General features: G+C 34.0%; 1 protein-coding gene across 2 annotated transcripts; it reads right to left on the reverse strand.

Annotated features, from left to right (window-relative positions):
- Positions 1 to 282: 282 nt before the first annotated feature.
- gabra1 (gamma-aminobutyric acid type A receptor subunit alpha1) lies at positions 283 to 27,759 on the reverse strand. Of its 2 annotated transcripts, none has more exons than XM_088931772.1 (10): positions 27,174 to 27,759; positions 25,298 to 25,398; positions 22,389 to 22,498; positions 20,633 to 20,700; positions 17,699 to 17,919; positions 16,771 to 16,853; positions 16,054 to 16,197; positions 14,609 to 14,761; positions 6,152 to 6,354; positions 283 to 4,502 (listed from the first exon to the last, which is right to left on the reverse strand). In XM_088931772.1, the coding sequence occupies exons 2-10, from the start codon at positions 25,369 to 25,371 to the stop codon at positions 4,191 to 4,193; spliced, it is 1,368 nt and encodes a 455-aa protein (XP_088787898.1). In that variant the 5' UTR covers positions 25,372 to 25,398; positions 27,174 to 27,759; the 3' UTR covers positions 283 to 4,190. The 2 variants fall into 2 exon arrangements, with proteins under 2 accessions (XP_088787898.1, XP_088787897.1); XM_088931771.1 differs by having other exon boundaries at positions 27,120 to 27,580.
- Between the last annotated feature and the right edge of the window lie 40 nt (positions 27,760 to 27,799).

Here is a 27,799-nt window from a genome sequence, read left to right on the forward strand (position 1 = left end):
TTAAATATACAGTATATGCTTTTTATATATGCTTTGTAAATAAAAATGGCTTTTAAAAAAGAATGTTTGGAGGATAGTGTACATACTGTATTTTTCTACTTTCAGTTTAATTTTCTTCTCTATTTTCAAAATTAGGTACTTCATGAAGCTCTTATTATTCCTGAAGATCTTATTATTAAATGACTGTAGTTTCTTTATGCTGGGGAAAATGTTGTTAGACAATGTAAGACCGGACATTTTAGTGTCCACATACCACACATTAAAAAATAAAAACAACAATTACCATCATATTTTGAGTATTTATTAAACATTGATAAAAATTTGAACATTACTTTTTTAATCTAATGCAAAGAGTCTAAAGGGGCATTCTGTAACAAAACCAAACAATTACATAATGTGTATGATCCTCATCCTCAAACTGATAATATATGACATTACTCTTTCTGGAGTTACGGAAATTGCTTTCATTGCATCAGTTTCAAAGGGCTACCATACCCTTTGTAGCATGAACACTGACAGATCAGAAATATTAGAGTAATCAAGAATGGTGAAGGCTAACTAGCTATTACCTTGAAAAATAGCTACTGTCAAATGTACCATATTTCCGCCAGTCATGAGCAGGAAACAAAGAGATTGGCTGGCACAAAAATACTGCACAAATTCTGATCTGATATGATTAATTTTTGTGCTTCAAGAATTCAGTTGCTTTTTTTAAAAAAGGTATTCTTTTTTCTTTTCAACAAGGATTTATGAAGACTAGATATAAGTAGATATACATTGAAGTTTTTAAAGACCACCTATTTATTCTGGAATCATATGCAGTATTAACAAAATATGAGTGGGGTTGATGAGTGGAATGCGGCACTCATCTCACATTTTACAGGAATGAAACACAGTTAACTCTGTATGAATGAGATCAGCAATATTGGACTTTGGAATTAAAGACCAGTCCTGGTTCAGAATGTACTGTATATGAGACAGTGCCCAGATGTACAGTGGGTTTTACACTTTCAAAAGTAGAAGTGATAGGAGTTTCAAAAGAATCTGTCATGGTGTTCAATGTCTAATAAGCCATATTGTGACCATATTGTACACATGCGTGCAATCCTCTGTCAGTCCTGGTTGAAGCATCCTATCCCTTTCTCGGGACTTTATTGTACACATGAAATGTGTAAGTGCAAAGGGCAGAACCATGAACTATCTGCCCTAGTTACATTTACTGCTACTTTATATGATTCCAGAATAAACGTGTTGTTCCGATCCAAATGACTCATGCCTAGTCTTTGTACTGTATATCTCTACATTGTAATGCAAGAAACTGTCCTTATTATATACATTTATTGGACATAAGAATGAGGCATCCCCTAACCCTGTTGCATATGCAGTTTATTATGTGGATTAAAATCAAAGTAGAAAAACATGAATTTAAGTATAGTACTATAGATATAAGAAAGTGGAAAAATATTTAAGGTTTTGTGAAAGTTAATGTTTGTAGAAGTTTCCTTGTCCTGAAAAATGTTAAAACATGTTTTAGAACATCTAAAAAATGATTACACTAAAATATACTAAGTTTACAACCTGGAGGTCACATACTGTATATGGGGGATCCCTCAAACCTTTGGCCAAGGCTATATGTATGTAATATTTTTAGTTTTTATTGCCATGTATCTAAATAAATGTGCAATTGACATTCAATACAATATCCCAATCAACCCATGAGCAACATTAACCTCTCTATTTAAATATATCTTATTGAAAGGACTACTAATTTGGCTAGTAAATACATAGCAAAACAATGTATAAAAGCTACAGTAAGTAGGATACATTATATCTAATAGAATTCAGCTTTATACAGTATATTATTTATTTTAAGTACAATGATAAAAGAAAAAAAACAGAAAAAGTGGTTTGAAGCTGTTCTTGCATAGCACAAAGCAGACTACATTATATGTAACTTATGCAGCTAATGTGCAAAATGCAATAGGTTGATACAAACAATCTTTTTATTATATATATATTTTACGCATGATAATAAATGTCCATACAATAGGTTAGAATTTAAATATCTATACATTTATATTTATACATAATATTTCAAGGGTCTACATCCCTAGAGCAGCTTTATATGGACTCTGTTACTGTTGACTTGCATAAAACAGCTGAAAAAAAACAAGTATAATCCCACTCTGGGACATCTTGACACCCCCAGGGCATCCTTTCATTTACAGCTGGTTACAGGGGTCCTGGTATTGTTACTCACATAGTTCTACTGATTCTTCACTTGGAAAACAACCAGTTTCAAGACACAGAATTTCACACTGACCCCTTCTCAACTTAGATCTAAGTTTCAAATCTTTCATAACCGAGGAGGGAAATCAAACACTATCTTTATACTTTCTTTAATGTCAGAATCCTTGGTTTTTCTCAATTCTACATGTCAAGCTATGTATTAATCGATTATTCTCTGAGGTCAACATAAAGCTACCATGGAAAATACCCCAGTTTATTTTTTTTTAATTCTTTATCTGCAAAAAGCCCTTACTTGTTATATATTGCTACATCAACTTAATTTGAAAAGGAAATGTAATAACCTACTTCACTGAAACCCCCAAAACTTTTGTTAAAGTAATTTTTTTTTTCTGACTGCTGTTTGTGTTTGGTTTCTGTTGGTGCTTTTTTAAAAAACGGTTCAGATATCATGCTACATAAAGAGAGAATACAATACTGTCTACAGTATGCAGCACTCATCTACTGGTTAGTTTTTTTTTGTTTTTCATCGCCAGCTAGCAATAGTTGCTGTCCTAAAATCTGTCTTTGTCTTACAAGGGCATCTCAAAGTGAAGGCAGTGTAGCTGGTATTTACTGGATGCTATCTGGTAGGTTAGCAGAGGAAAGGAAGAATTAAAAGGCTTTAAAGTAAACTAGATGGAAGTCTCATGATAAAGGGAAACATCTTTCTTAGTTCAACCATGGAAACTGACAAGGCACAGCTCTTCAGTGACCATTCTCTTTGCATTAAGCCCTATGCAATACACACAACTAGCAGCAGTAAATTTGAAAAATATGTGAGTGACTTTTAGGTTTTTGGATTTATATGCATGTGTCTAGCACACAGAAACCAGAAACCAATATAAAGAATAATAGTGATTTAATTCTAAATATAAAATGCATTCCGACATTAAATAGTACATTTACATTCTTACTCACCACTGCTCCATTCTCAAAATATATTTTGTGTGCAAACATACACACAACATATATACATATACATATACATATATATGCTTCTATCATCATTGGTAATATTATAAATCAGCATTTAAAGGAACACTAACTTGGTTGAAAAACAGTCACTTGAAAGTGAACCAATAAATACCCTCTCTATACAAATTATGTATTACTTTCAATGTCATATTTCATACATAGAGCTTCAAAAGACATCTTAAAACTCCTTTGTTCTCATATTAAGAATATTTATACTTCATAGGTACATTTCGCAAAGCTTAAACTTGATATTAACATCTGTAACACTGTGATAGTATTTACAATAAAATAAAATGAATATTATGCTTAATGTATTATATAATAAAGGGATTTAAAAAAATCCATTTATGCAAATAAGATGTATCCACTGAGACATGTATTTATTGCTATTGCTGAAACCCTACCTTTTGTTAACAAAATAAATACAAAACATTTCTACAAGACATGGAAGAGTATCTGACTATTTTTAAGGAAACATTTTGGGATATAAATCAAATAAACTAAGCCATTTTGTCAGATGTAGACAGATCCTTAAATATTCTGTTCATGCTAATGTAACGGTTGTGCATTTTCTAGGAAATGTAATCAAAATGTAATGGTCTAATGTAAATAAAAACAGAGAAAACAAAAAAGGAAAAACAAAACTAAAATGAGAGATCCTTAACTTTTGTTAGGCTATGTGCATTTGTAGAATAGCATTCTCTCGCATATATATTATTGTAGCATAATTTTAGAATAGTACACATCCCCTCTAACACTTCCCATTCAACTCTAACCACATTGCAAAGATCCTTGGGTTTGATTCCTCCTTTTGTACATTTTGAAGGTAATATCTTTTTTTTTTTAATGACACAGAAGCAATGCAGTAACTGGGAACTAGACCCCTTGGACACCTGTTCTGAAAATAAACATTCGAAAAAAGCTTTTTAGTGAGGTTGAAATAACCCTTTGATTTGTGACTCTCTATTCAAGTAGGTTGCCCAGTAAACTAAATTAAAGGTTCCAAAAAGTAGAGGGAAAGCTATTCTGGACATCCTGTCAATTTTGCTCACACTGTTAAAGGTTTTCTTAGCTTCTGGAGGTTTGGGTTTTGGGTCTTCTTTAGCTTCAGTGGGAGGGGCAGCACTTTTGGCAATGGTAGCCAAGCCTGGATCCCTGGCAATGTTTGGGGCATAGTTTGTTGCTGTTGCAGTGTAGGTGTTGTTTTTCTTGATGAGGGATTCTTTCTTCTTCTTTTGCTGAAATAAATAACAGTGTTGCGATGAGAGGGAACCAAAGGCAACAGTGAGCATTGTTCGGAAGGTACCATTTACTGTTTTTGGCGGACATTAGATATGTTGTTTCCGTTTTAAAAACAAACCAAGCCAACCGAAAAAAAAACTATAGTAAAACTTTCGAGCCTCAACGCCGTCCATAAATCCATAAAGCTCACATCACTGGATTTTTCAGACTTGACATTTTTTAAAAAACTGAAAAAAAAATGGTGTTGTTTTAAGATGTCGGTTGCATGAAGGAAAGCAAAAACTCATGGCTGGCCCCACTGCGGTAACAAACATATTGGCCAGAAAAGCTGCAAGATAACGCACTTCCCACTTCTGTAAAAACAGGAGGTTTTTTTCCATCAGCACCCCTATGTGTGCAACAATGATAGAATATTGATAGAAAATGATATAATGTCTAAAATGGACATATGACCCTGGTGTCATTACAATTAATATGATGATGAAGAGAGAAGACAGATAGAAAGTTTAACCACTGATAATGATTCTAATGAAAAAATAGAAATCGTGCATTTTGCACATACAAGGTTTTTCCAATGTAAAATGTGATTAAGTATAAAATAGTACATTAGCCAGTACATAATATTTAACGTCAAGATTACTTTATATATATATACGTGTGTGTATTTGAATGTATGTTGTGGTGCTGCCTTCGGATTTAAATTAAGTAAAGTGTGTTTTGGAATATTAACACTGTAATAAGTCAAGCATGCCTTTAATACTGTAGGATCAGTAATTCTCACTCCAGAGTTTTGGCAAAGTATTCTACATTAACTGCTCAAATATATCTGTTGCTGTAACTTAGATGCACATGAAACATCTGAGGAACAGGATCCCATATGTTTTCTTGCCATGGTGGGTAAATCTCATTAATGCTAAGATAGATGAATGACTCTAAGCAATGTTTGCACAACCCATTTTAAATATTCACAAATATGGTGTTATTTCTGTATCTGGACTGCCATGAACAGAGAAAAAAAAGAAAGCAAGCATGTCATCTGGCCAGATAAAGTGATACATATTATTAACATAATGCCGTATATAATAAAAAGCATACAAGCTTGACTCGTAACTGTCAGAGTAGGTAAATATGACATGAAATGCATTTGAGTTCAGCGACATGGGGTAATGTGAAAAAAGTAGAGCAGCAAAGAAACTAACAAGGAAAATAATATTGGAAGACAAAGAGAACCTATTTTTCTTCATGTTGTTTGTGTACAAAATTTCAAATAAAAACCACGGATATTCATTTATTCATTTATGTGGCACAAATACAACAGCGGCAAAAATTCTGACATTCCTACAATTTAAAAAAAAACGGCTGAACCCCCTTGTTTTTACCTACTACTTAGCACATTAAGACTTTATACTTGTCTAACAGTGCAGTAACAGTAGCTGCCACAACAAATGATAACCAATTAGCAATACAATGAACCTCAAGTAACCTGGCTGGCACAGTTTGCTTTTAGACAATTTTCCATTTTATGATGCTTCGTGTTTTGTTTTTTAGAAAAATACCATTTTACAATACATTATATAGTGTTTTTATACAAAAAAATAACAGTCTAGTATGAATATGTTCAGTAAAAGAAGAAAAGACAGAATACCTTCTCAGGTACAACACTTTTGCCATCCCAGGCGTAGCTCCTCTTTGTGAAATAATTCACTGTGGCGAACTCAATGAGGGCTGAGAAGACAAATGCGTAGCAAACTGCGATAAACCAGTCCATGGCTGTTGCATATGCCACCTTTGGAAGAGAATTTCTGGCACTAATACTCAGGGTTGTCATTGTCAGTACAGTTGTTACACCTACAGAAAACAAAAACCATGAAAAATACTTAGTGGAAGACCTACTGTAAATGTACAAACACCAGGTAGCTTATTCAAGAGTTTTTATCTTTTTACATTATGTAAAATGTATATATTTTTTTAAGATGGGGTTATGTAACATAACATATTGCAATGTAACAAAGTGAAGCCATTTGTCGAGAACAAACTCCTCTTCCCAAATGTGAATAGAACAAACGCCCAGACGTTTTCTATGTTCCCTCCTACATACTGTATTAAAACAGTGTATTCAAGATACAGCATCTGCATGCTTGTAGATGAACAATGTATTTGAAGTCTATTGAAAAAAAATGTCAGTGGAGTTTAAGAAAATATGATCTGTTTCTTCACATTATTTGCAATTCAAGTAAGGACATGTAAGCTCTGCTTTCTCATTTTCAGAAATTAGCATAATAGTCTAAAACCAAAATGTTGATTATGACTTGTAATATCAGCAAACTTAGAAATTGCAACCAAGGCATTTGATCGTGGAGAAAAATGCTTACATGGATAAAGCATACTATTATCATTGAATATTAAGGATATGTTATCATTGTAGCTACTTAAGCTACAGTTATCACTGTAGCTGCTTAAGCTTTACATCTTTCTTAATTAGCTTGCCAACATTCTGAATGAATCCATGAACGACCACCTTCTCCATTTCACACACAATGTTTTTGTCCCACTTTATCGTGATACAGTTTTTGCCGTTTCGATATATCAAAATCTTTTGCTTGCTCAACTGGCGTTTCCCAGTCAGAGGTTGAGCTTTACAAAGGCTACTGAGCAAGGGCACTGTCACTCTTGAGAAACTCTGGATTGTAAAGGGAAAAATTAGACAAAAAGAAAAGAAAAATAATACCAATAAGAACTCAATCAAACAGCCAAAGGAGCAGGTAAAAGTGTCCCCCTTAGCAGCTTGCCATAGTGGGAAGAAACAAGTGGCCTTGGGCGAAATTAAAACCGGTCAAGGATGAAAAAGCACATGACATGTTTATCAGCATGTCCAGTTCTCCCTGCAGACTGCAGCACAGATGTTCTCACCAGAAAAAGACATTCAGCTCATGCTAATGTTGGAGGAAAGTATCTACAGGGCCATAGGACTCCCAGAGATTATTTTCATTGTGGGGAAGACTGACATAAATTGGTGAAATTCTCATTAAAGCCATTAATAATGTCTCACATTTTCATTAAATAAAGAGGCAAATTCTTTCTGTCACAATTTTTTTACTGCATCGTTATCTTTAGTGCCCTTTGGGGAATAATTATGTTTACAGAAGTGGCAAATAAATATGTTTTAGTTATAGATCTTAACCTTTAACACCTGTCTGCTGCAGTTTAATCCTGACCCATGTTGTATGAATATCTGAGAATTGTATAAAATTTTATCATCAGTATAGCCACATGGGTCTAAGTATTTTTAATATGTTCATTCTCAATGGGCACATTAACAATAACAATAATATGGACAGCTGGGACAGTGAGCTTTTTAAAAGCCCTTAGAATCTCTTTAAAATCGTTTTTTGGCATTTTCATCAAGCTAAAACAAACAATGAATTATTTCCTGTAAAAAGCTTCAGGTAGGTCCTGGAGTTATATACAAGACTACAGTGAAGCTGACTTACAGTATATTTAGTTCAGACAGCACCAAGAGCCATGCAATCTGGAATTCTGTATCTGCAGTTTAAATACAAAATCTGCAGGAATCCTGAAGCACTGGGGCACACTTGGCAGAGCACTGCTACAGATATTAGTCACAGGTATCACGATTAGTTAGCTTATGTCTCTGAGCTTTCTAACACCTGCAACTTCCCAGGCTCCAGTCAGTGCTGAATTTGATGTGAGTGTAAGGCACTGTGGATTTTGCAGAGTGTCAAACAATGAATGGATGTAACCAGGAGAATCCTGGTTCTGGAGGGCCAGTGTGGTGGTTTTTCCAACTCTGCTCTTAATGAGATAAAGTAGTTTGTTGCAGGCTTACTTGAACCAGTTTAGCAGCCTCTCCCAACTCTTGAAGCATTTTAGGATTGGACACCCCTGTTCTAAATAGTGGGCAGCTAAGACATACATGTGTCCCCAACTTCATTCACTCTGTGCACAGAGCTCTACTTTCACTGTTCAATGTCCTTGAGCAAAGCTGATGTTGAAGACACAAACCTACCAAAGGAATCTTTACCCCTAATCTATACCATAGGCATATCATATTTCAGAACATCATACTTATTTACATGTCTGCAGAATATTCATGCATGCTTTGATTACACTTTTATTGATAGGTATCTTTGAAGGGCAACAAAAAATATAAAAATATTTTCTCCAACATCAGCTGTTGGAACAGCTTCACAGATTGAACATTGTGTATTTCAGTATTTTCAAGGTGAACTTGTCAGAACCACTCAATCACTATTTTGATATTTGGGCCATGTGCTTCAGCTCTCATTCAATGCAGATACTGTATACCAGAATTCAGTCACACCAAAGCTGTTAACAAGACAATCATCTGTTTTCTTTTTTATGTTCTCTTCATATGCTGTATATGCTTCATATAAGTCATTGTGCTTATCTGTTTTTGTGTGTCTCTGTTATTTGTGTTAGCTATATTTAAATCATGTCAAACTAGTTATTTAGGTCACTTACTATACAAAATGAATTTGACAAAGCGCAGCAAATTCTGTCCTCATTGCTTTTAACATAGATGTTCTGTTCTTACTTTACTCACATCTGAATTTTTCATATACTATACATTGGCACTTAAATAATGTGCTAATAATACAGTATGTAGGTTATAAATAGGTTATAAAATCTGCCTAATATGTAGGTTAAGAAGAATGAGTAAATGGAATGCATTGCACAAAACCCTTTAATTGCAGATAGGCTCTGTATTTCACTTGTAGCTCTGTCTTACAATTTCAGATTTTAATAACTTTATAGATACATCACAAAATAAAAAGGAAAACAGCAAAACCTAATATACACAAAATGCACGCATAACAACGGAAATGCGCATTTCACTTCCATTCACTTTCATCCATTAGAACTTCAATTGCTTAAAAGATAAAAAAATAGTCTTAATAAAGACTAAAAAATGAACCAGAAAATTAACTTCTGTCACAACACATTTTTTCCTTTTCAAAAAAGAAACTTCTATGAGTATATAATAAAACTCAAACTTCTCCACCCTCTGTTTTCTGCTGCTTTCTCTTTCCCTAACCTCTACATTAATACTTTTCTTTAATAATGGACAAACTGTACTCTCGACTGAAAACTCAACTTCTTGGAACACTTCCTTTAATCCTCACACTCCTGAGGGTATCTTTTCCACAATTTACTATGGCCCATATCCTATCCCATCAAAGCCATCAAATGGAGATTCAACAGGAGACATGCCGTGTATAATAAATCAAAAGTTAGGTGAAAAGGTTTGTATTGAACCATGAAACAGGACCCAGAATTCTTTGGCAAAATGTCAAGACCACAAGGTGATGGGTTACAGTGTCTTGCTCATACCAGCATACTGTACATAGTATATACAGTAGTAAGGGCTAAGAGTGAAGCCTCAACAGTTTGCACTGGCAGACACTGGAGTACTATACTGTAAGATAACCTAAAGCTGTCTTTCCTCACCATTCTGGTTTGGACTTCTGTTAAAATGACAGCAGTTTGTACCCACCAGAAAACATGAATTCCCTACTCACTCATACAGAGTGATAGCCGTCTCCTCACTAACATTCATTTACTCTGTAGACAGTGGAAAAAAGTTATATATTACCTCTTAAATTAATTAGATAGAAGATTTACATCAATAAGTGGTATGAATAATGTTTTATGGTTCCCATTTTTCACCTAGAGTACAGTATATAGTATTTCAATTCCTAACTGAAAAAAACTGTTATTTTCAGATATTTATGTTAACCCTGTACTGCCTACTGTATATTCCTAGAGCAGAACAGCTCTATTAGTCATATAACACAACTGACACAAAAGAGTTAACACAACGATTCATATTAAAAATAATTTGAAACAGTAAATTGTGCCACATGTCAAGTATTATAACATGATAAGGTCAATATAGACTAAGCAGAAATGGGAATGAATGTGCAGTAATATCGGTCATATGCAGTAATACCTGTACATCATATATAATTACATTTATTTCAGAAATGGAGTATTGGAAATTAAGGTTTTAATTTTTTTCATCTTTGTTCAAGGCCCATTGATTAGGAGGCCTCCATGCAACTCTACTATTGAGCCCAGTCCTCCATTGCCAGTGTGTGTAGGAAAGGTGTCTGTACATATACAGTACTGTAAACTAATTAGTGATTCCACACTGCATATAAAATACTAAATATAGTTTACAAAGTACCAGACATAGCTAATTCAAACAATAATAGCCCCATTTTAACCCGAATTGTTTGCATCATAATTCTTCATTCTGTTGAAAAGGGCTCTGTTATCACTTGTCATTTTTCTAATCTTCTCCACCAAAACATTGTCACGGCAGAGTTCATACAGTAGATTCATAGAGAATAAGCCAAATGAAGTGAAGATGTATAGGTTTCCTTCAATCTCACCTTACAGCAAGATCTTTTCACATAGTATTGTATATCTTGCAATTTCATTTCCCCTGGTCTTTGAACCCACCAGAACTCACTTGAATAAGGATATATTCTTCATAGTATTTTAAAACTAAAGTGCTATCTAAAGAGTCTTTGCTCATTTTTACTATGAAAATCAACATTTGTATTTTCAGGATCTGTTAAATGTCACCTGCTGATAGTAGTATAATAGTAATTGCTAAAGGGTTGATGGTTAGAAACTGTCACTTTATACAGCTTCCTATACTGAACAAGTTGTTCCACACATCTTGTCTTTTTTATTGAAGACATAAGGTCAGTTTTTTTTAGAAACAGGATTTTACAAAACATTCAGAGCTAATACATATCTCCACCCTTCACTCTAGTGCTCATTTTTACTATTAAAATCAATATTTGTATTTTCAGAGTCTATTAAATGTCACCTGCTGATAATAGGATAATAGTAATTGCTAAAACATTGATAAATTAAAACTGTCACTTTATTCAGCTTCCTATACTGAACAAGTTTACATCCTGTATTGTTATTAAAGACATACCTGTAAGGTCGTTTTTTACAACCAGCAATTTACAAAAGCTTCAAAGCCAATACATATCTTCACTCTTTAAGCTAACATTTTCTACTTCACGAAAGAATAAAAGGATTCTCAGTAGTTGGATTAGATCCTAATTAATGCAATAGAAGGACAAAATATGGTGTGACTCACCTAGCTGAGAGAATGGAAGCCTAGCTGTAAGGAGAAGGCTACAAGGGTGTAGATGGGGAGGCAGGGGGGATGCGAGTCAGATAAGCAAAGGACAGACTTGGGTGAGAGAATAGATCAAACCTTAGTCCCCAACCTCTGTTATAAACCCCACTTTTAGTATGGTTTCTGACTAAATGTTGACAAAATACATTAATAGTTCAGGTGGGTAGCTGCGTCAGCATGTGTAGGCTACTGTCGTGTTTTCTTTCTTCTCTTTTCAGCATGGAATAAACCTATGACTTGTTCCTTTAAAATACATTAATGTCTGTCTGTCTACTGTATCTATCTGAAGAATAATATAAATGGATAATGCTTGTTTTTAAAAAGGAATTATGGTCCAGACTCATGTGTTTTTTTGCCTTCCATTTAGCTGGCTTTTCTTCTAAGGTGTGGAACTCCATAGTATGATAATGTACTGTTTCAATCTAATCAGATATGGGAGATCATGCTCATCCACTTGGCATTCTGTCCTCTTGGCACTGAAAATCATGTCTCCTGCCTTGTCAGTAATTCTTTGTTGCTTCATCATGCCAAAAGATCTGCAGAGTGTGCTGAATTAAAACGCATAAGCTACCATTTTGCTAGAGCCAGCGTAAATAAAAAAGACAAGACAAAAAGACAGCGTAAATATACAGTATTATCCAGCAGCTGGGTTGCAATCTACACAGCTCTCTCTGTCAGATACAGAAACAAATGCATTACACTCACCTCCTTGTCTGATGGAAATGCTAACATGAGACAAGTAATTTGTTTTTTTCTTTCCTTGGTATTGACTTTAGGGGTTTCAGCCTGTTGCAAAGTCCATTTGCAGGGATACATTTCTGTAAGTAAGCCTAATAGTTCCACCATCTTACACATAAAGACACATAGTCTGAGTTGCTATGGCAACATCTTCACAGCAGTAACTTCATTTCATAGGTACAAAAATAAATGACTTTTCTCTGGAGCTGTGGTATTACTTGGGTGTCATGGCAAAATCCAAAGCAGGTAAAATCAATGGGCCTGCTTTAAAGCCACCAGCCTTCAAATGATTTAAAATACAGTATGTTGTGTGTTGAAACAGAAATTCCTGCTAAGTTTAAAATTTTACTCTGTCAAATGTGCACTGTATTTAGCACAGGCCACCTATACTACAGTATAAGTCATCAATTGAGAAATATACAACTGTAAGTTCTTGTGGAAACAGTTTCTGTGGAAACAAATCTCCACAGATTTATTTTTTAAGAAACAGAATCACTGAAAAGCACGGTGAAAACTAAACATATTTAAATACTGTAGATTTACAATAAAATATACAGTACCTTTAGTTTTTTCTCAAAGTTCCACAGTTATACAGTATATATATGAATAATGTACAGAATGTACAGTATCTTGTGTTAATCTTAATAATGATATTTGACAGAGTTCCAATGACTGGTAAAGAGTAATTACAGACCTTTAACGAACATCACTAATTAGGAAAGTTGAATGTAAAACTCAACTGTATCAGCTCTTTCACTGAATTTCTCTCCATGCACTGAAAGGCTGATACTGTTGTGTAGATGATGCACATATTTCAATAAAGGTTTAACTTGCATACAGCTGTTTGAACAAATTTATGTCATAAAACTGGACACAACAAAGTCAAACGACATGTAATCAAATGCAGAAAAAAATCTTTTGGTTCAAAGCTTTTCTGCACAAAAAAAAGGGTCATTGAACTGTATTGACATGTTGGCACAAGCCCAGTGAGGATACCACACAGTCAAAAGAAATCCTTTGCTTGTGCTGTCAGAGGAGACAAACTTATCCAAAATGTCTTCTCTGACCTGCAGTAGTGCAGATAAAAATTCAGAATCCAAATCTCATTTGTCTAACTTTTGCTCAGTCAATTTTGATTGAGGGGCAGTAGGATTCATTTGCAATCATTTGCATCACCATTCTAAAGTTCACACCATAAGTGTCTATAAGATTTCTTAGAGAGCAGTTTATAGCAAACTAAAATATTGCCATTTGGTTGATATAAGGTTTGATATTGGACAACCAAAAGGGAGTTTCTTTTTCCAACTCCTAGCTTTAGTTACATCTTCCTCACCATTAACAGAATGGGATGTCTGTCACAAAGACTAACTATAAAACCACATTTTTGTCACAAGATGATTTCTAAGAGGCATCAATGTGACTGAAATGTGGGCATGTTTGGTTGTGAACACCCCTCCTGCCTCATGTCCCGAGCACAACTGTACACAATCAAGTGGCAATTCAAGCTACCATGTGCAGTCAAAGATAAAACAGAGCCACAATGCCTGAATAAAGGACTAAGCACAAGAAAAGCTGATCACTGCAGGACACACAATATTAAGCAGATGAAAATAAGGACCAGCTCTATTTAATCCTGAAGTACCAGTAAAAGAAAATTCACCTTAGATAATTCAAGATTTCCAGCTAGCTTTCAGTTCATAATGCAAAATCTAGGAAACATTATAGTGTCACCAAACAATGTTAAGTCTGATAATGGAAGAGAAAAAAGGAAATGCAGTAGCAGTTTTTCCACAAGATGCACAAAAAATCCTCCATTCTATCTAACACTATTTAGCTTTAAATACGCTTTTTCTAAACTGATTTTTCAAACTTTTCAGGGTTTGCTTATTGTAAAACCCAAATTGTAAACCATTTTTATTCTTTCATTTGGCACAGTTCACATGTATTAACTGTGGTTTAGCATGTAAAAGAAACAACATTCAAGTTCTTCAAAAAACAGACACTGATTTAAAGAATCGGTCAACAAAGACAAACAACGTCAGAATACAGCGTGTCTGTTTCCATCTGTTTTATGTGGTTTGTGAAAAGGAAGTTTTATGTTTCCTCCTCATATAATTTCAATGTTAACTACATCAATTTATCCTGAAGAATACTTACCAAATACAGTTCTAGCAGGGACTGATTCTCTGTTGAGCCAAAATGACACCTGGGACAGGATCACTGTCATTATACATGGTAAATATGTCTGGATGACAAAGTAACCAATCTTCCTCTTTAAATGAAAATGTGTAGTCATAACAACATACTCTCCTGTAAATAAAAAAGAAACATCTTCTGTGTGGCAGTAGAAAGTACAATATGTAACAGAAAAATTTTCAAACATTTAATTCAGCTTTAGGTAAATCTTAAGTCTTTTCTGCAGTTGCTGCCTGTCAACAGTGTTGTCATGACAACTTTCTCTCCTGTTGAACAAAGAGAAAGAAACACTCTTTATCATTCTGAATATCAATTTCTTTTCTAGCTTTTGAAGGAGAATATTATCACTTATGAAAGCTCTCTAGAGAGTACATCTTTTTTTTAAAGAAATCATTTCTGACCAAGTTTTTTGATTCAAAGAGTTGCACTGTCATACAAAACAGAAAAGAAAATGGAAAATTAGATCATAATGACCATGAGAACTGTACTTGCTTAAATGGAAGTTACTAGAGTAATTTAAGTATTGTACAATTCTTCTTCCATTTATTCATCCATTATCAGATAACTATCCACTGCATGGATCCACTGGAGCATATTCTTGAAGTAGAGACAAAGCACAACTACATCCTGGATGAGAGACCAGTCTATTGAAGGGCATACGCACACAAAAACACAAGGGGATCATTTAAAAACATAAATTAACCTAGTAGAAGGTGGAAGGAAACCATAGCATTCTGTGAAAATGCATTAAAACACAGAAAAAACTTTAAAAACACCCAAAGCATAGCCCAGTCAGGAACTGAACCCAGGTTTTAAAAGCTGTGAGGCAGCAACTTTAACTGCCCTGCCTTACTGTCTTTATTATTATTTGCAAAGTTCTTGTTTTCCTAACTTTACTGGCATTTCCAGCATACCCACAAGGGTGTAATCAATAATCATGTTAAAATAGTGAGTTTGTGTTTTAATACGTAAGTCAATTTTGTGGAAAACACACTTGAGTGAAAATGACATTAAATCATGACAACAAAGTTGCATCTTTGTTTCTTTGACATTTCATTAAAAATAATATAAAAAGAGATATTATATTATATGTGTTATGAAAATGATTAATAGACATTACTTAACACACTTATTGTAATAGTCAACTGTTAACTGTCAGATTACATCTGCTGTTACTTTGTGCTTTCAGCAAACATATTTCAGCAAAAACCCATAGAGAGGTCTGAATTTATTCAAGGTGAGACCTCTTCAGGCACAGACTACAATCTAAAGTACAGCAGGAATTATCTTTCCCCCTAGTGTAGTGCAGTAAAAATAAACTTGAATTTGTGACCTTTTAAACCTTTCTTTTTATGTACTTTAACATTTGAAGAATTGACTATTTCCAAAAAACTATTAAAAAATACCTGTGCTGGACTGAACAATACCCGAGTCAACTGTTTGACCCAGTAAGTCATATTGGTTGAGTCTTGAGCCATCTTCTGCCACAACTACAGACTTTGCTGCACCTCGTGTCCACACATATACCACCTCTGCTCGAGTGTAGGCGTCTGTTTAAAAATCAGGGAAACAGGATTTTGAAAGTACACTTATACTGTATATCTGCACCACTTTTGCTTGTCTGTCATCATTCAGGACATATTAGGACCCTCCTACAGTATATACAGTGTACATACCTCACGACGTCCTATTTATTAATGGTTACGTTTTGAAGTTTAAATGAGTTAGAAAATATAAATTACAATTTACTCAAAAATTTACACTTTGCACAATTTCAGAAATGTATAAAAGGTCTTATGCAGAGGACAGCAACCACAAGTGCACATACTGTAAGGTGCTTTTAAAATATGATTTCATATTTGCTAGAGTGGTCCAGCCTTGAGTCTCATCTGCACTCCCTTCAGTTCTCTGGGACAGTTGCACTATCATTGATAAAAACAGTCTCCAGTTCCTTCTGAGGATTTACTTTCACCAGAATCTAACATACTGCGACATTACTTTGTGCTGCAGAGGATTAACACGCCTAGAATCAGTGAAGTTTAATGTAGATGTTTTTAGCTTGTATTTTATTTAAGAGTACAGCTTATGAAATAGCAATGATATATTATCCGAGATAAACTTACAACTGCCAAACTTCAAAGGACAAGCATGAGCATCCATTGGGAAGTCCTCTAAATGCATTGGGCACTCTGCCCTTACAGTTAGCCTGGGAGCAGAATAAAAGAGAGAGAGGGAGAGAAGATAATGTTTATATGCCTCTTGGAACCCTTTGTTACCTTTCATTTAAGCTGCACTATTCAGAGACACAACAACTGTAACACGGTACCACTGTTAGCATGACACAAACTATGTAGCTCCTCCAGCTTTAAGTCAATAGGATGAAGAATGTAATACCAATATATCTTTTATACTGTCCACTCGTTTTATATTTGTGATTCATCTGACATAAATATGTACTCACACTGATATTTAATCTTCTCATAAACATGTTAAAAGATGCATTATGGAGGCCTACTGTGACCTACACATTAGCACTCTCTTTCAAGGTAGCAAAAGCTGATGTTCCCAGTTGTAATTCATGAGAGCCCTAGCCAAATAATGTCTGACATTCTAACTCAATGACAATGGAATCACTTTTATCATTAAGTTGCTCTGGCACATATTTACTGTATGCATTTTTAAACTAGCACTTTCCTAAATTAGTCACATCAAATGTTAGTACTGCAAACAATATTGTAAATTGTAGAGAATACTTTAGATATGGGATGGGTTAATTATAGCTGATTTTAATTATATTTTTTCAAGACTATTCAGACCTAGATTTAGATAAACTCACTAATCGCACAGTTGCACATGTCACTTGATGTACATTCACTCAACAGAAAGCTGCCATCAAGAATTGGTTATGAAATTTGTGAATGTGAAGTTTTTTAGAAGGATAATCTGATAAAGATTTCTGTATCTTTAAAAAAGGACACAGACACCATATACAGTATACTGTAGAACTGCATGCAGCTTCTATATTTTTAGTATGGAAATATTTGATCTTACCTCATAGTATATAGAAGTGTACCATCTTCTTTAATGCGTAGTAGTTTATTTGGCATCGTCATGTTGTGTGCCACTGATTTCTTCCCATTGTGGAAGAATGTGTCTGGTGTCCAGATTTTGCTTGCCATCAGATTATTTAGACGGAGGACTGTCATAGGACCCTTGAACTTTAATCGCTCATCCTTCCAGCTTTGTCGAAAAAATACATCAATTGTGTATTCCTGAAAAATTAAAGACATAGAAAACCCTCAAAACTGCCATTTTTTACTTGAGAAATCATTTTATCACAACACATAACACATAACATTTGAGTCACAGTATTGAGGTGTAAGATTCATTTGTTAATTTATGCAACACTGAGTCAAACCATCTGCCCATGTCCGTGACATCTGTCTGTGTGCACTTAAACCAGGCAAACTGTTACACATGTACAGTATGTATATAATCCTGAAACACTACCTGAAGCTTCTACATACAGTACAATTCTGCTACACATCTTGTATTCTGTATAAATCAGCTTGCTTAACCATCTGTTTTGTATCTTTCTGCTTGTGCTGTGTCTCATGCCATCCAAATCTGTCCCTTCAACTACACACACACTCACATTTCCCGACATTTTTGCTAAAAGTCCCACCATTGTAACCGTTAAACTATTTTAATGTGTAGTGGGCAACAGCACATATTAAGCTGTAACACCATCATGCTTCTTTGCCTTAGATTGCCAGATTTACACAGTACAGTTTGCAAATCAATACAATAAAAGTAAGGAAGAGAAAACTGACTTTTGTAAGGCTTAATATACTTAATTAGGAGAATAGTGTTGTATTTGGACTTTACTACCAAGTTCTGAAATATATTTATCTTGAAATCCTCAATGCTGTTAGTCCACTTTTGTAATATTTGGCCCAAAAACATTTGCAGGACACATCATGCTAAACTAATCTGACTGTAATTGCTGAAAGATTTTTAATTTCTTACACTGCCTGATTGAGCCATGCATATAAATTACAATATGGTTTTTCTTCATTGAGCTAATTAGGTGACCCAGTAACAAAGCTGAAAGGTAAAGCAAAGAGAATTTTCCTGCATGTAACAGTTTTACCTTCTGGTGACAAATTGATCACGAGCATGGGGCTAGGCCCATATGTTGTGTAACACAATTACTTCAGATGAAATAATTGACAATTGGCTATTACAGATCAGGAGGTTCACTGAGGCTTTCTTTGTAAAATAAAGCAAATGCATAGGCTATCTACTGTACCTGGCTGTTTCAACTGCCATATGAGCTTTCAACCCTTGTGTTAACTGAATTAAAGGCCAGTGAATCTTAAAATAGGACACAGAGAATAATGCCTTCTGTTATCATGCCATGCAGTAGTAATTCATTACTTGCTTTTGTACAATGCTGTTCACCCAAAAGTGCCCTACATATCGAAGAGAATCCACTTTTCCTACTGTACCAATGATGTACAGCACCTACCTGAACAACATGTAGCATAAATTAAATAACAACACCATCACTACACACAACAGCAGATCAAGGAGAGAAGTGAGAAAGTGCTTCACCAATCTAATTAATGAGGTAAATAAGGCAGGCCAGACTTTGTAAGCACAAAGTGGAATTTAGCCAGAAAGCTAGGGTGTCATGAGATTTTTAATGACCAACTAGTCAGGACCTCAATCTAATATTTCCAAGCATAGTACCTTTGACAACACAGTGTTGACCATCATCAGACTGGGGCTTTGCTCTCGACTTTGTAGTCCAGAAGTTTCAATTTAGTGTTGGTTCACCAACTTTACAACATTTACAGCAGCAACCTGGATTTCCTTAGAGGTCTTGCATTCCTGTACTGACAACTGTGCTTATCTTCTGAGATCTGATGTGATCAGGCTACAAGGTAGTTACGCTGTTGTTGCACGAGTGTTACTGTACCATTCAATTTAATAGTATTTAATAGAGAAGGCATTCACTGACAAGAATAAACCTAGTCTTCAAACATGAATTTAATCATCAAAACAGAGCCGAATTTGGATAAAATAATAGTGCAGTTAAGGAACAACTAATTTTACATTAAAATTGTGTAGACCTAATTTCTCAAAGCGCTTAAAGGTTTGCAGTTTTCTAGAATCAGGGGCTTAGGATCATAATAGAACACAGAACCCAGCAAGGCATGTAGGCAGAGATCTAAAATGAAAATGAGCTTCTTAGAAGGTTATGTTGACCAAAATATGGGTAAAGGTCTTCACAAAACAAAATTGAATTACAAACATTTTATCTTGCATTAATCATCAAGCATCATAATTCTGGTTCTCTTGGATTCCATTAATCCCAAATAACCTAAACAAATAAACTGAATGCCACTGAAATTAGCAACACATTTTAGCACAGAAAGAACCATTCAATACTGTGTTAAATAGTACTTGTTAACAATGCCTGTCAAAGAGTACAATGTTGAATTTGTTGAAGTGCTATTAAAATTGTACAATTACTGACAGAGAACAAGATTAGTAGTAAACTTTTTCTATTGGAATTACTAGAAATGGAGGCAGAGCAAAGAGGTTAGGTTATGCGAATTACACTCATTCCAATTTCTATTGAGCTAAAAGCTAAACAAAATCAAAATTAACTTATTTTAAAGATTTTAAATAAAGCCCTAAAATGTATGATTCATCATGATTCTATATTTGGAAAAAATTGAATTATGAAAATTAAGGCTATATCATGTTTTTCTAACCTTCTTTGGCTCTTAAATGGCCTTGGTTTCAAATAACTATTATTATTTGATTGACAAATCAGAATAATGTATTTCACCATTTCCAGAAAATGAATACTCATCTCAAAGACTCTCTAAGCATGTCAGTAAATCTTGCATTAAGAAGGAGAAAATATGTATAAAAAGTAATGAAATGTAAAAGAAATGAATATACGCATACCATGTCATGGTCCGAGACAGGTCCAAAACTCGTCACAAAAATGTCAGTCTTGACTTCAGTTACACGCTCTGTTGAAGCAGTAAATTAGGACTCTATCAACATTCTTCATTAGGAATAACTACCATTCATTCCATAATAGAATTTCTGTGGTGTGATCGAATGATTCTGATTTTTTTTTCCTAATCAATCTTCATTTTGTCAGTTTTGTTTTATTCATTTTTAACATCAAACATTTTCTAAATACAATTCACAATGAATATGAAAAATCATAAAGAAAATCACCTTTTCATCATACATCTATAGCATGTTATACTGTTGCTATGGAACACATGATAATGATAATGTAATGATAATGTTAATAAATATCATTTCATATACAGTATACTGTATATTAGACTATAATAATATCTATTATGATTGAAGAGCAATAGAAGCAAATGTGGTTTAGTTTTTTAATGAAATGGATGTATTTGGTTAACTATTTGATGGCATCTTGTTACATATGAAATATTACATTTTGGCAAGATAAAGAATGTACATATGGCTCTTTGGATCCTCACCGAGTCAAATCAAAGAGCTTAAGCAGGGTCTAGTAATAAATTATTAAACCAGAGTACATTATATAGAGTACTCTACCTAAATATCCTGTGCAGGTTGCTTAATTAAGTTTTTTCCTTGTTAAAGTATTCCCCTTGTAATTAATACAACAGTTAATACAAATTAAAATAGTGCTTTGATGCCAAGGTGTCTCTTGTTGAATTCCCTTGCCCTTCAATTATGTATACTTCCCTTGTTGTAAATTCAATAAAGCTCCAGTAGCAGTGTTTACAATCCAAATCCCTTCTACATGCCATAAAGCTGTGCCAAGAAATGATCGATATGAAACATCTGGTGTATAACTGGAACAGGAGTATTGCATTTATATATGAAACTTGCTATTGTTAAAATAAAACACATACACACTTTTTACTGCTCCAGGTAACCATTGGATGTTTTTTTTTAATTTCTCGATTCTTCGATTTTATATCTTGCTGGTCCTCAACCTACTGTACCATTATAATGGTAAATGTCTGTTTTAAAAATACATTTTTGTATGTAAAAACACTTTTGTTGGCTAAAGCTATCCATGAAGCAGCACTCCTGTAAAATGGTTGCTCTGTGAGGGGAGCAAGTTCAATGGCAAAATAATGCCTTCAGGCACTGATTCTAGATACCATATCACTATTTAAAGACTTCTTCAGGCAATTATTTCTAAAAGCAAGAAATAATTCCTGTATAACTTAATAATGTCTTGCTAGCTATTACACTGGGAAAACAATAATATATGTTTATCACCTTTTTGTGAGCTCATTAAAAATGTGCATGTCTTCTTATTGATGAATAATATTTAATCTAATGTACAGTAAATGGTAACACTACAAATTGCATTTCTCGTAGAGTATATCTTTAAAGGTATGGGTTGCTGTTACTAAAAGAAGAATGAATCTTTGGACATACAGTATTAGATTGAACATTCTCTTTTTTATCTAATAATATATTAAAGTGCATCTATAATAAAGTATTAGTAGATGTTTTCTCGTCATCTATGCTGTCAAGTTTTTCATCAATCAAGGCACCCCTCATGGAGAAAACCTGCTCTGCGAAAATAAACATCTACCTGATTAGCGATGGGGTTCACATTGCAAAATGAGCCATCATGGTGTTGATCTATATGAAGGTCTATCAAATATTTGGTCAGAATGTGAACTGAGTATACCTCCCAGCCCTGGTCTCAGACGATTGTCATATCCATCCAATAGACTATCCAGGATCCTGGTAAACACAGTGGTGTTGTCCTTCTGATCATCTGATGAGCTCTGTCCATAACTAACAGAGTAATGGGACAGCCGGGTTGTTAGAAAATATTAGTTATAGTAGAAGAAGAAAACAACTGGGGGAGAGATCATGTTAATCATTTAATATTAAGCATGCTTTAAAGGAAAGGAATTATGTGCATTTAATACAAATGTTAATGTGCTTCACACTCATGTAGTACTGCTTTCTAATCCTGAGGGGGAAAACTGAAAGGCTTTTGGAATATTACTAATACACTCTGTGCAATCAAAAAGAAAAAAAAACAACAATTTGACAATCTACTGTAGTTTTTAATGTAAAATAAAACATTGTAACTATAAGGCCCTGATGCACTGCTCAATGCAAAATACATATGCATCCTGAAATCTCTTAACTTTAATTATATTACATAATACTCCTTAAGGAAATATTTGCTCTAAATAATCTTCTCAATCAGAAATACTGTCAGTAGGCATCCTATCATAAGGATAAGCAGGTCTACAATTTATCCCCAGAGAAAAAACTTTTTCTATATTAACATAAAATATTGTCAGTCATTTCTCTTTTCAGTAACAGCTTTGATGATGTATTAAATACTACATAAAGTTTACTTCTCCAAGAAACAACAGTATTATGTATTGCAATATACATATGCTGTGGATGAAGGAAATATGAAAAAACATAATAACCTCAGGTGAAACTGGCTATTTTAGTACCAAACCAAGACCTGCAAAATGTAGGGAGCAGCAATAATGTGCTAACTTTAATAAATTTAAATAACAAAAAGAGTATAGTACAGAATATACTGTAACAGTTCTTTGTGTACACATACACCTCAGAGCATGTACACAAAGATGTGACTCAACACACTTTATTAAGAGAAACTAATACGAATTGCCACAGATAAGATTGCACCAAAAAAAGTGTTACTTTCAAATGTTAAAGGGGTTAATATCTTGAAAACTATTTGTTATTTTAGGAAAAAATAATCTCAATCTCAACCCCAGCTAAAAAGAACTTCCAAACTTTCAAAAGAAAGAATTAAAACATTTATAACTGTTCTCATTATTTATAACTGATAAACAGCAAAAAAAGCACAATAAATGAAAATGTCATACAGTAACTATACAGATGATAAAAACATCAATGTGTTATGTTAACTGATATATTCAAAGTCAAAGAAAAGTAAAAAAATATCAGACAAGGAGGATCTGTGCATAACCTCACAATTTACTTTGAAGAAATATTTACTCAATAATATTTGTGTTATGCACACATCAAAACTAAGCAGAACGTACTTTAATTCTTTAATTAGCTCAATAATATTTTATTAATTTGCTACCCTCATCCCTTCATCAAGACATAGCTTTATAGTGCCCCAAATACCAAAAAATAATTAACATTAAAGAAAAAATATACTGTGCCTGAGAAAATTAGCGCAGATAAGTCATACAAATGTTTATCAACTGAGGCCACTACCTTATAAAATATTGTACACCAACTCCATCTACAGGTCATCTGAACAGCAACACTGCATAGAACTGTATTGTGCAGATTTTTCTGTGAATTCCTGTTAACAATCATATTTTTGACCAACTAATTCAATGAAAAACTTATGGTTAATCTCTTGGACAAAATGATGAAGGAAAATCTACTTCCATATAAACAGTTTTACAGCTACTAAACTAAACACAAACTGCACTGTCCAGAAGAAATCACAACAGGTGAAATATTTTAACACAGGCTGCACTATGTAGAAAATAGTATGTTGCTAATATAAAGTTAGTCTTCATAAAATTACATATTAAACCAAACATTTACTGAATGTAATGATGATGTAAAATCGCATTCAAGCATTCATGATCCCGCAGTTGGGGGATGGTTTATTCTTTTAATTTTGAAATATGTAATAGTACATATTCAGATTTTAAAAAATAATAGCAGCTACAGACAAAAAGAAAAGCAGAATCTTAATTAAAAGACACTTTTTACAAAGAGTAAAATCATTTCACTGACAGTGTCATTGAAATATTTAGGCCTGCACAAGCTGCAGCCTTGATACATTTTATTTCTAATCTTAAAGGAAAGCTTAAAGTTATTTGCTAGGTTATCAAAATGCTGTCACATGATAACTGTTTATACGGTATATCAGATGTTTTCTTTGTGCTTTGCTTTTTTTAATTTTAATATAAATTAAAAGTGAATTGCAGAAAAAATAACCCTTTCATGAGCTGATGTAAAACTGAATGCATTCAATGCATACTGAATCTTGTCTGTGTCCAACAAAGTGTATTCTAATCCAGCGATACAAGGTTATCCCTGTAGTGGCTCATGTTTACTTCAGTGGTCACAAGTTCCAAAATAGAGGTCTCTACTAGAAAGATGGCCGAATGGTAGTTTTCATTTCTGAGTAATGATTATTGTGATTTTCTAACAAGTGTTGAAATGATTTTGACATCACTGACACTGATTTTTATTGTTTTTTAGCATGGTTTCCTTTACTTACATCGCTATTAATACATGCAAACACATCATTTTGATGATGATTATGTGAAAAAGTGAAGAAATGCTATCAACATTCAGTATCGATCCGCACAATAAATATTTTGTTTACAAGCTTGTCAGAAAAAGAATGAGCTCTCTGGAAAATGATTGTGCTGTTCACTAAATCTACTTTAATTTTGCTTTATCTGGGACTTAGGGGGGATTAATATCCTCTTTGTAACCAGAGCAGTCTGTGCAGTGTTTAATTTTGCCAACACACACCCATTCCATGTTCATCAGCTGAGTGCACTAGACTGTATGCCTATATATTTTTAAAAGAATCATTACCTTTTTCCCCATAGCACATGTACTATTAGAAGGAGGGCCCATGTGCATTTAATCAATATGCCAGTTTGTCCCATCGCTGGTTCTGTTAACTGAAAATTAAACTGTAAGAAAAAAAGTGCATTTCATAATAAGGCACACCATAAGCATTTTTTTTAATTTAAAGGAACAAAATAAAGGAAACAATCAAGTGTCACATAATACCATATCGAAGTAAATTTAGTTTCCTAAATGTACTCCTTTAAACACCATGTTATTAACCAATCAGCATGTAAACTTTCATTTTACTGATAAACTCTGTTGATGTCTCTCACTTTTAAAACAGGTATATTGTTTTTAACAGAAGAATGCAAATGTATCCAGTTGTGAAACGCATAGCTGATGTGGCTTTTAACAAGCTCCTTTGATTCACAACAGTGTCACAGTTGCATTCCAAAGGACACACTTTATACGCAAACCATGTGCCTCTTACATACACACCATCTGACACAAAATCTGTTATCATTTAGTGTAAATGGTGTCATAAATGAATTCATCATTCGAAATGTTTGCTGTAAATATACTGTTCTATAGTGGTGTGTGACACTGTACCCTGTGCAGCTATTGGGGACTTTGGTTTGTCAAGGAACAAAAAAAAAAGGATTTTCAGCTAAGACATTAAAACGCATATATTGGAGGGAATAGCATTTTCATATTGTATCCTTCGAATGCTTCATGCAATTGATGGTGAATAATACATTTATTAGCGGACGATCTCCCCAAAAATAAACACAACCACATTGCCAAACACCATGCACCACCACCTATACATCTGATAAATAACTATTTTAAAATGTCACATCGTTTGTTACCATGGCACTTATACGCAGATACCACGAATAGAGTTGAAAACACAATGAGACAGCAAATAGCAATCACAGCTTCTTAAATGCTGTCGTTTGCATCTCCGTCCATTATTATATAATTTTACCATCTTATTTTCGAGGCTGAAACTACCTCGTTAATGCATTAAACAAAGACAACGGAGCGTATCGAATAACCGTTTCCTAAAGATGCCATTTGGCTCAATCACACTTAGGTCCTTATATTTACAAAACACTGTAAAGGTGCCGTAAGGATATAAAGCAATTAATTTCTCACCGAAAGACGGTTTAATCAATAGAAAAACCATTATGCCACAGAGCACTGGCAGTAAATATGATTAACATGTTGATGAAAAATATACTGAACAAACTGCGGCTGCAGTTAGCTTTTTGCTTTGCAAGATAAAACTCAGTAATGCTGAAAAGAAAGAATGCTAACACAACCATATGGAACGATAGGTTCAAATTCCTGTACTTGACAAGGTTTTGGAAAATTCGGGGATAATGCAGTTTACGACTGTATCACATTCTGCCAGACTTTCTAACTAATTTTGAAGGCAAACGCAGTTTTACAATATGTAAAGTTGTTTGACAAAATTAGGCATGCAACTGGCATGTACTCGTCGTTGTTCCTAAACACTATTAGTATTTTAATTCGAACGTGTTAAGTAATTAAGCAACTGATTATACTATAGCAGGATAACAGCAGTCCAAGTACAATAAACCTACACAAAATGACAATACAGTTAGCACATAACCATTTTCGAACAGTAGCTGAACCATTTAAAATACCAACTTATTATTTTTACTTTCCCCGAAACTCCTTTAAAACCAATTTGATCATCTCTCTCTACACAAAACCCAACTCACTGCAGTTCGAATAGCTAGTATTCCAATTCATTCTCGTATTTGCAACTGGTAAAAGCAAAGGAAAATGGAAAATAAAACAGGAAATCACTTACGGCAATGTGCAAGAGATACTCAACTGTATGGTATCCTAAAACTTTTATAGATACCTTTTCTACACGGTTTCGATGTGAAAAATCCTTATAGATCTCAGATCTGCTGAATTTTAGCTTGAGGCTCGTGAAGCGGCGGCTGATGATGGTGAGCTTGCGCAGGTCTCTCTCACTATTCCTGGGTCTGGGGAGTTAAACTCTTACCGGTCCCTGCAAATTGGTAATCTAACTGCAAAATCTACTCTAAATACAGAGATTGCAGCTAAATAAAGCTTTTCTTTACCTAGACAATAGTAATATGTCCCTGGGTAAACCGGATGTGAAATAGGCTGTGACTTCATGCCAGGGAGATTTTATTTTAGAATGGAAGGTGGTACCAATCTCTCATCTAAAGACCAATCCGCCCATTTTTTATATGCAGCACAATTTAACTTCCACTGCTGTCGGCTTAATCTCTTTTCACTGGCTGCAAAATGAAATCCTCTTACATTTTCAACCGGATCTCTTGTTTTTTTTTCTCGTTTTTTCCCCTGCACTAGACTGATCTTTGATGTTTTGCAATCGGAAAAAATTACTGTTTTACATTTATAAAATAAATATATTAAGAACCCTGAGCTTCGTTTGAAACTAAAATAAAATCTTTAATCAAATATTTAATAGTTATAGAAATATTTATGAATATG

Source organism: Atractosteus spatula, chromosome 14 (assembly GCF_055471065.1).
Source record: "Atractosteus spatula isolate fAtrSpa1 chromosome 14, fAtrSpa1.hap1, whole genome shotgun sequence".
Taxonomy (NCBI): domain Eukaryota; kingdom Metazoa; phylum Chordata; class Actinopteri; order Semionotiformes; family Lepisosteidae; genus Atractosteus; species Atractosteus spatula.

Excerpts from the sequence above, each read along its gene's own strand:
- gabra1 (XM_088931772.1), bottom strand. The coding sequence starts at position 25,371 with ATGGGACAAACTGGCATATTGATTAAATGCACATGGGCCCTCCTTCTA. Across the intron at positions 20,701-22,388 it reads TCTGAGACCAGGGCTGGGAG|AGCGTGTAACTGAAGTCAAG; the intron begins GTATACTCAGTT and ends CTGCTTCAACAG. Across the intron at positions 14,762-16,053 it reads TATTGTTCAGTCCAGCACAG|GAGAGTATGTTGTTATGACT; the intron begins GTATTTTTTAAT and ends TTTTATTTACAG.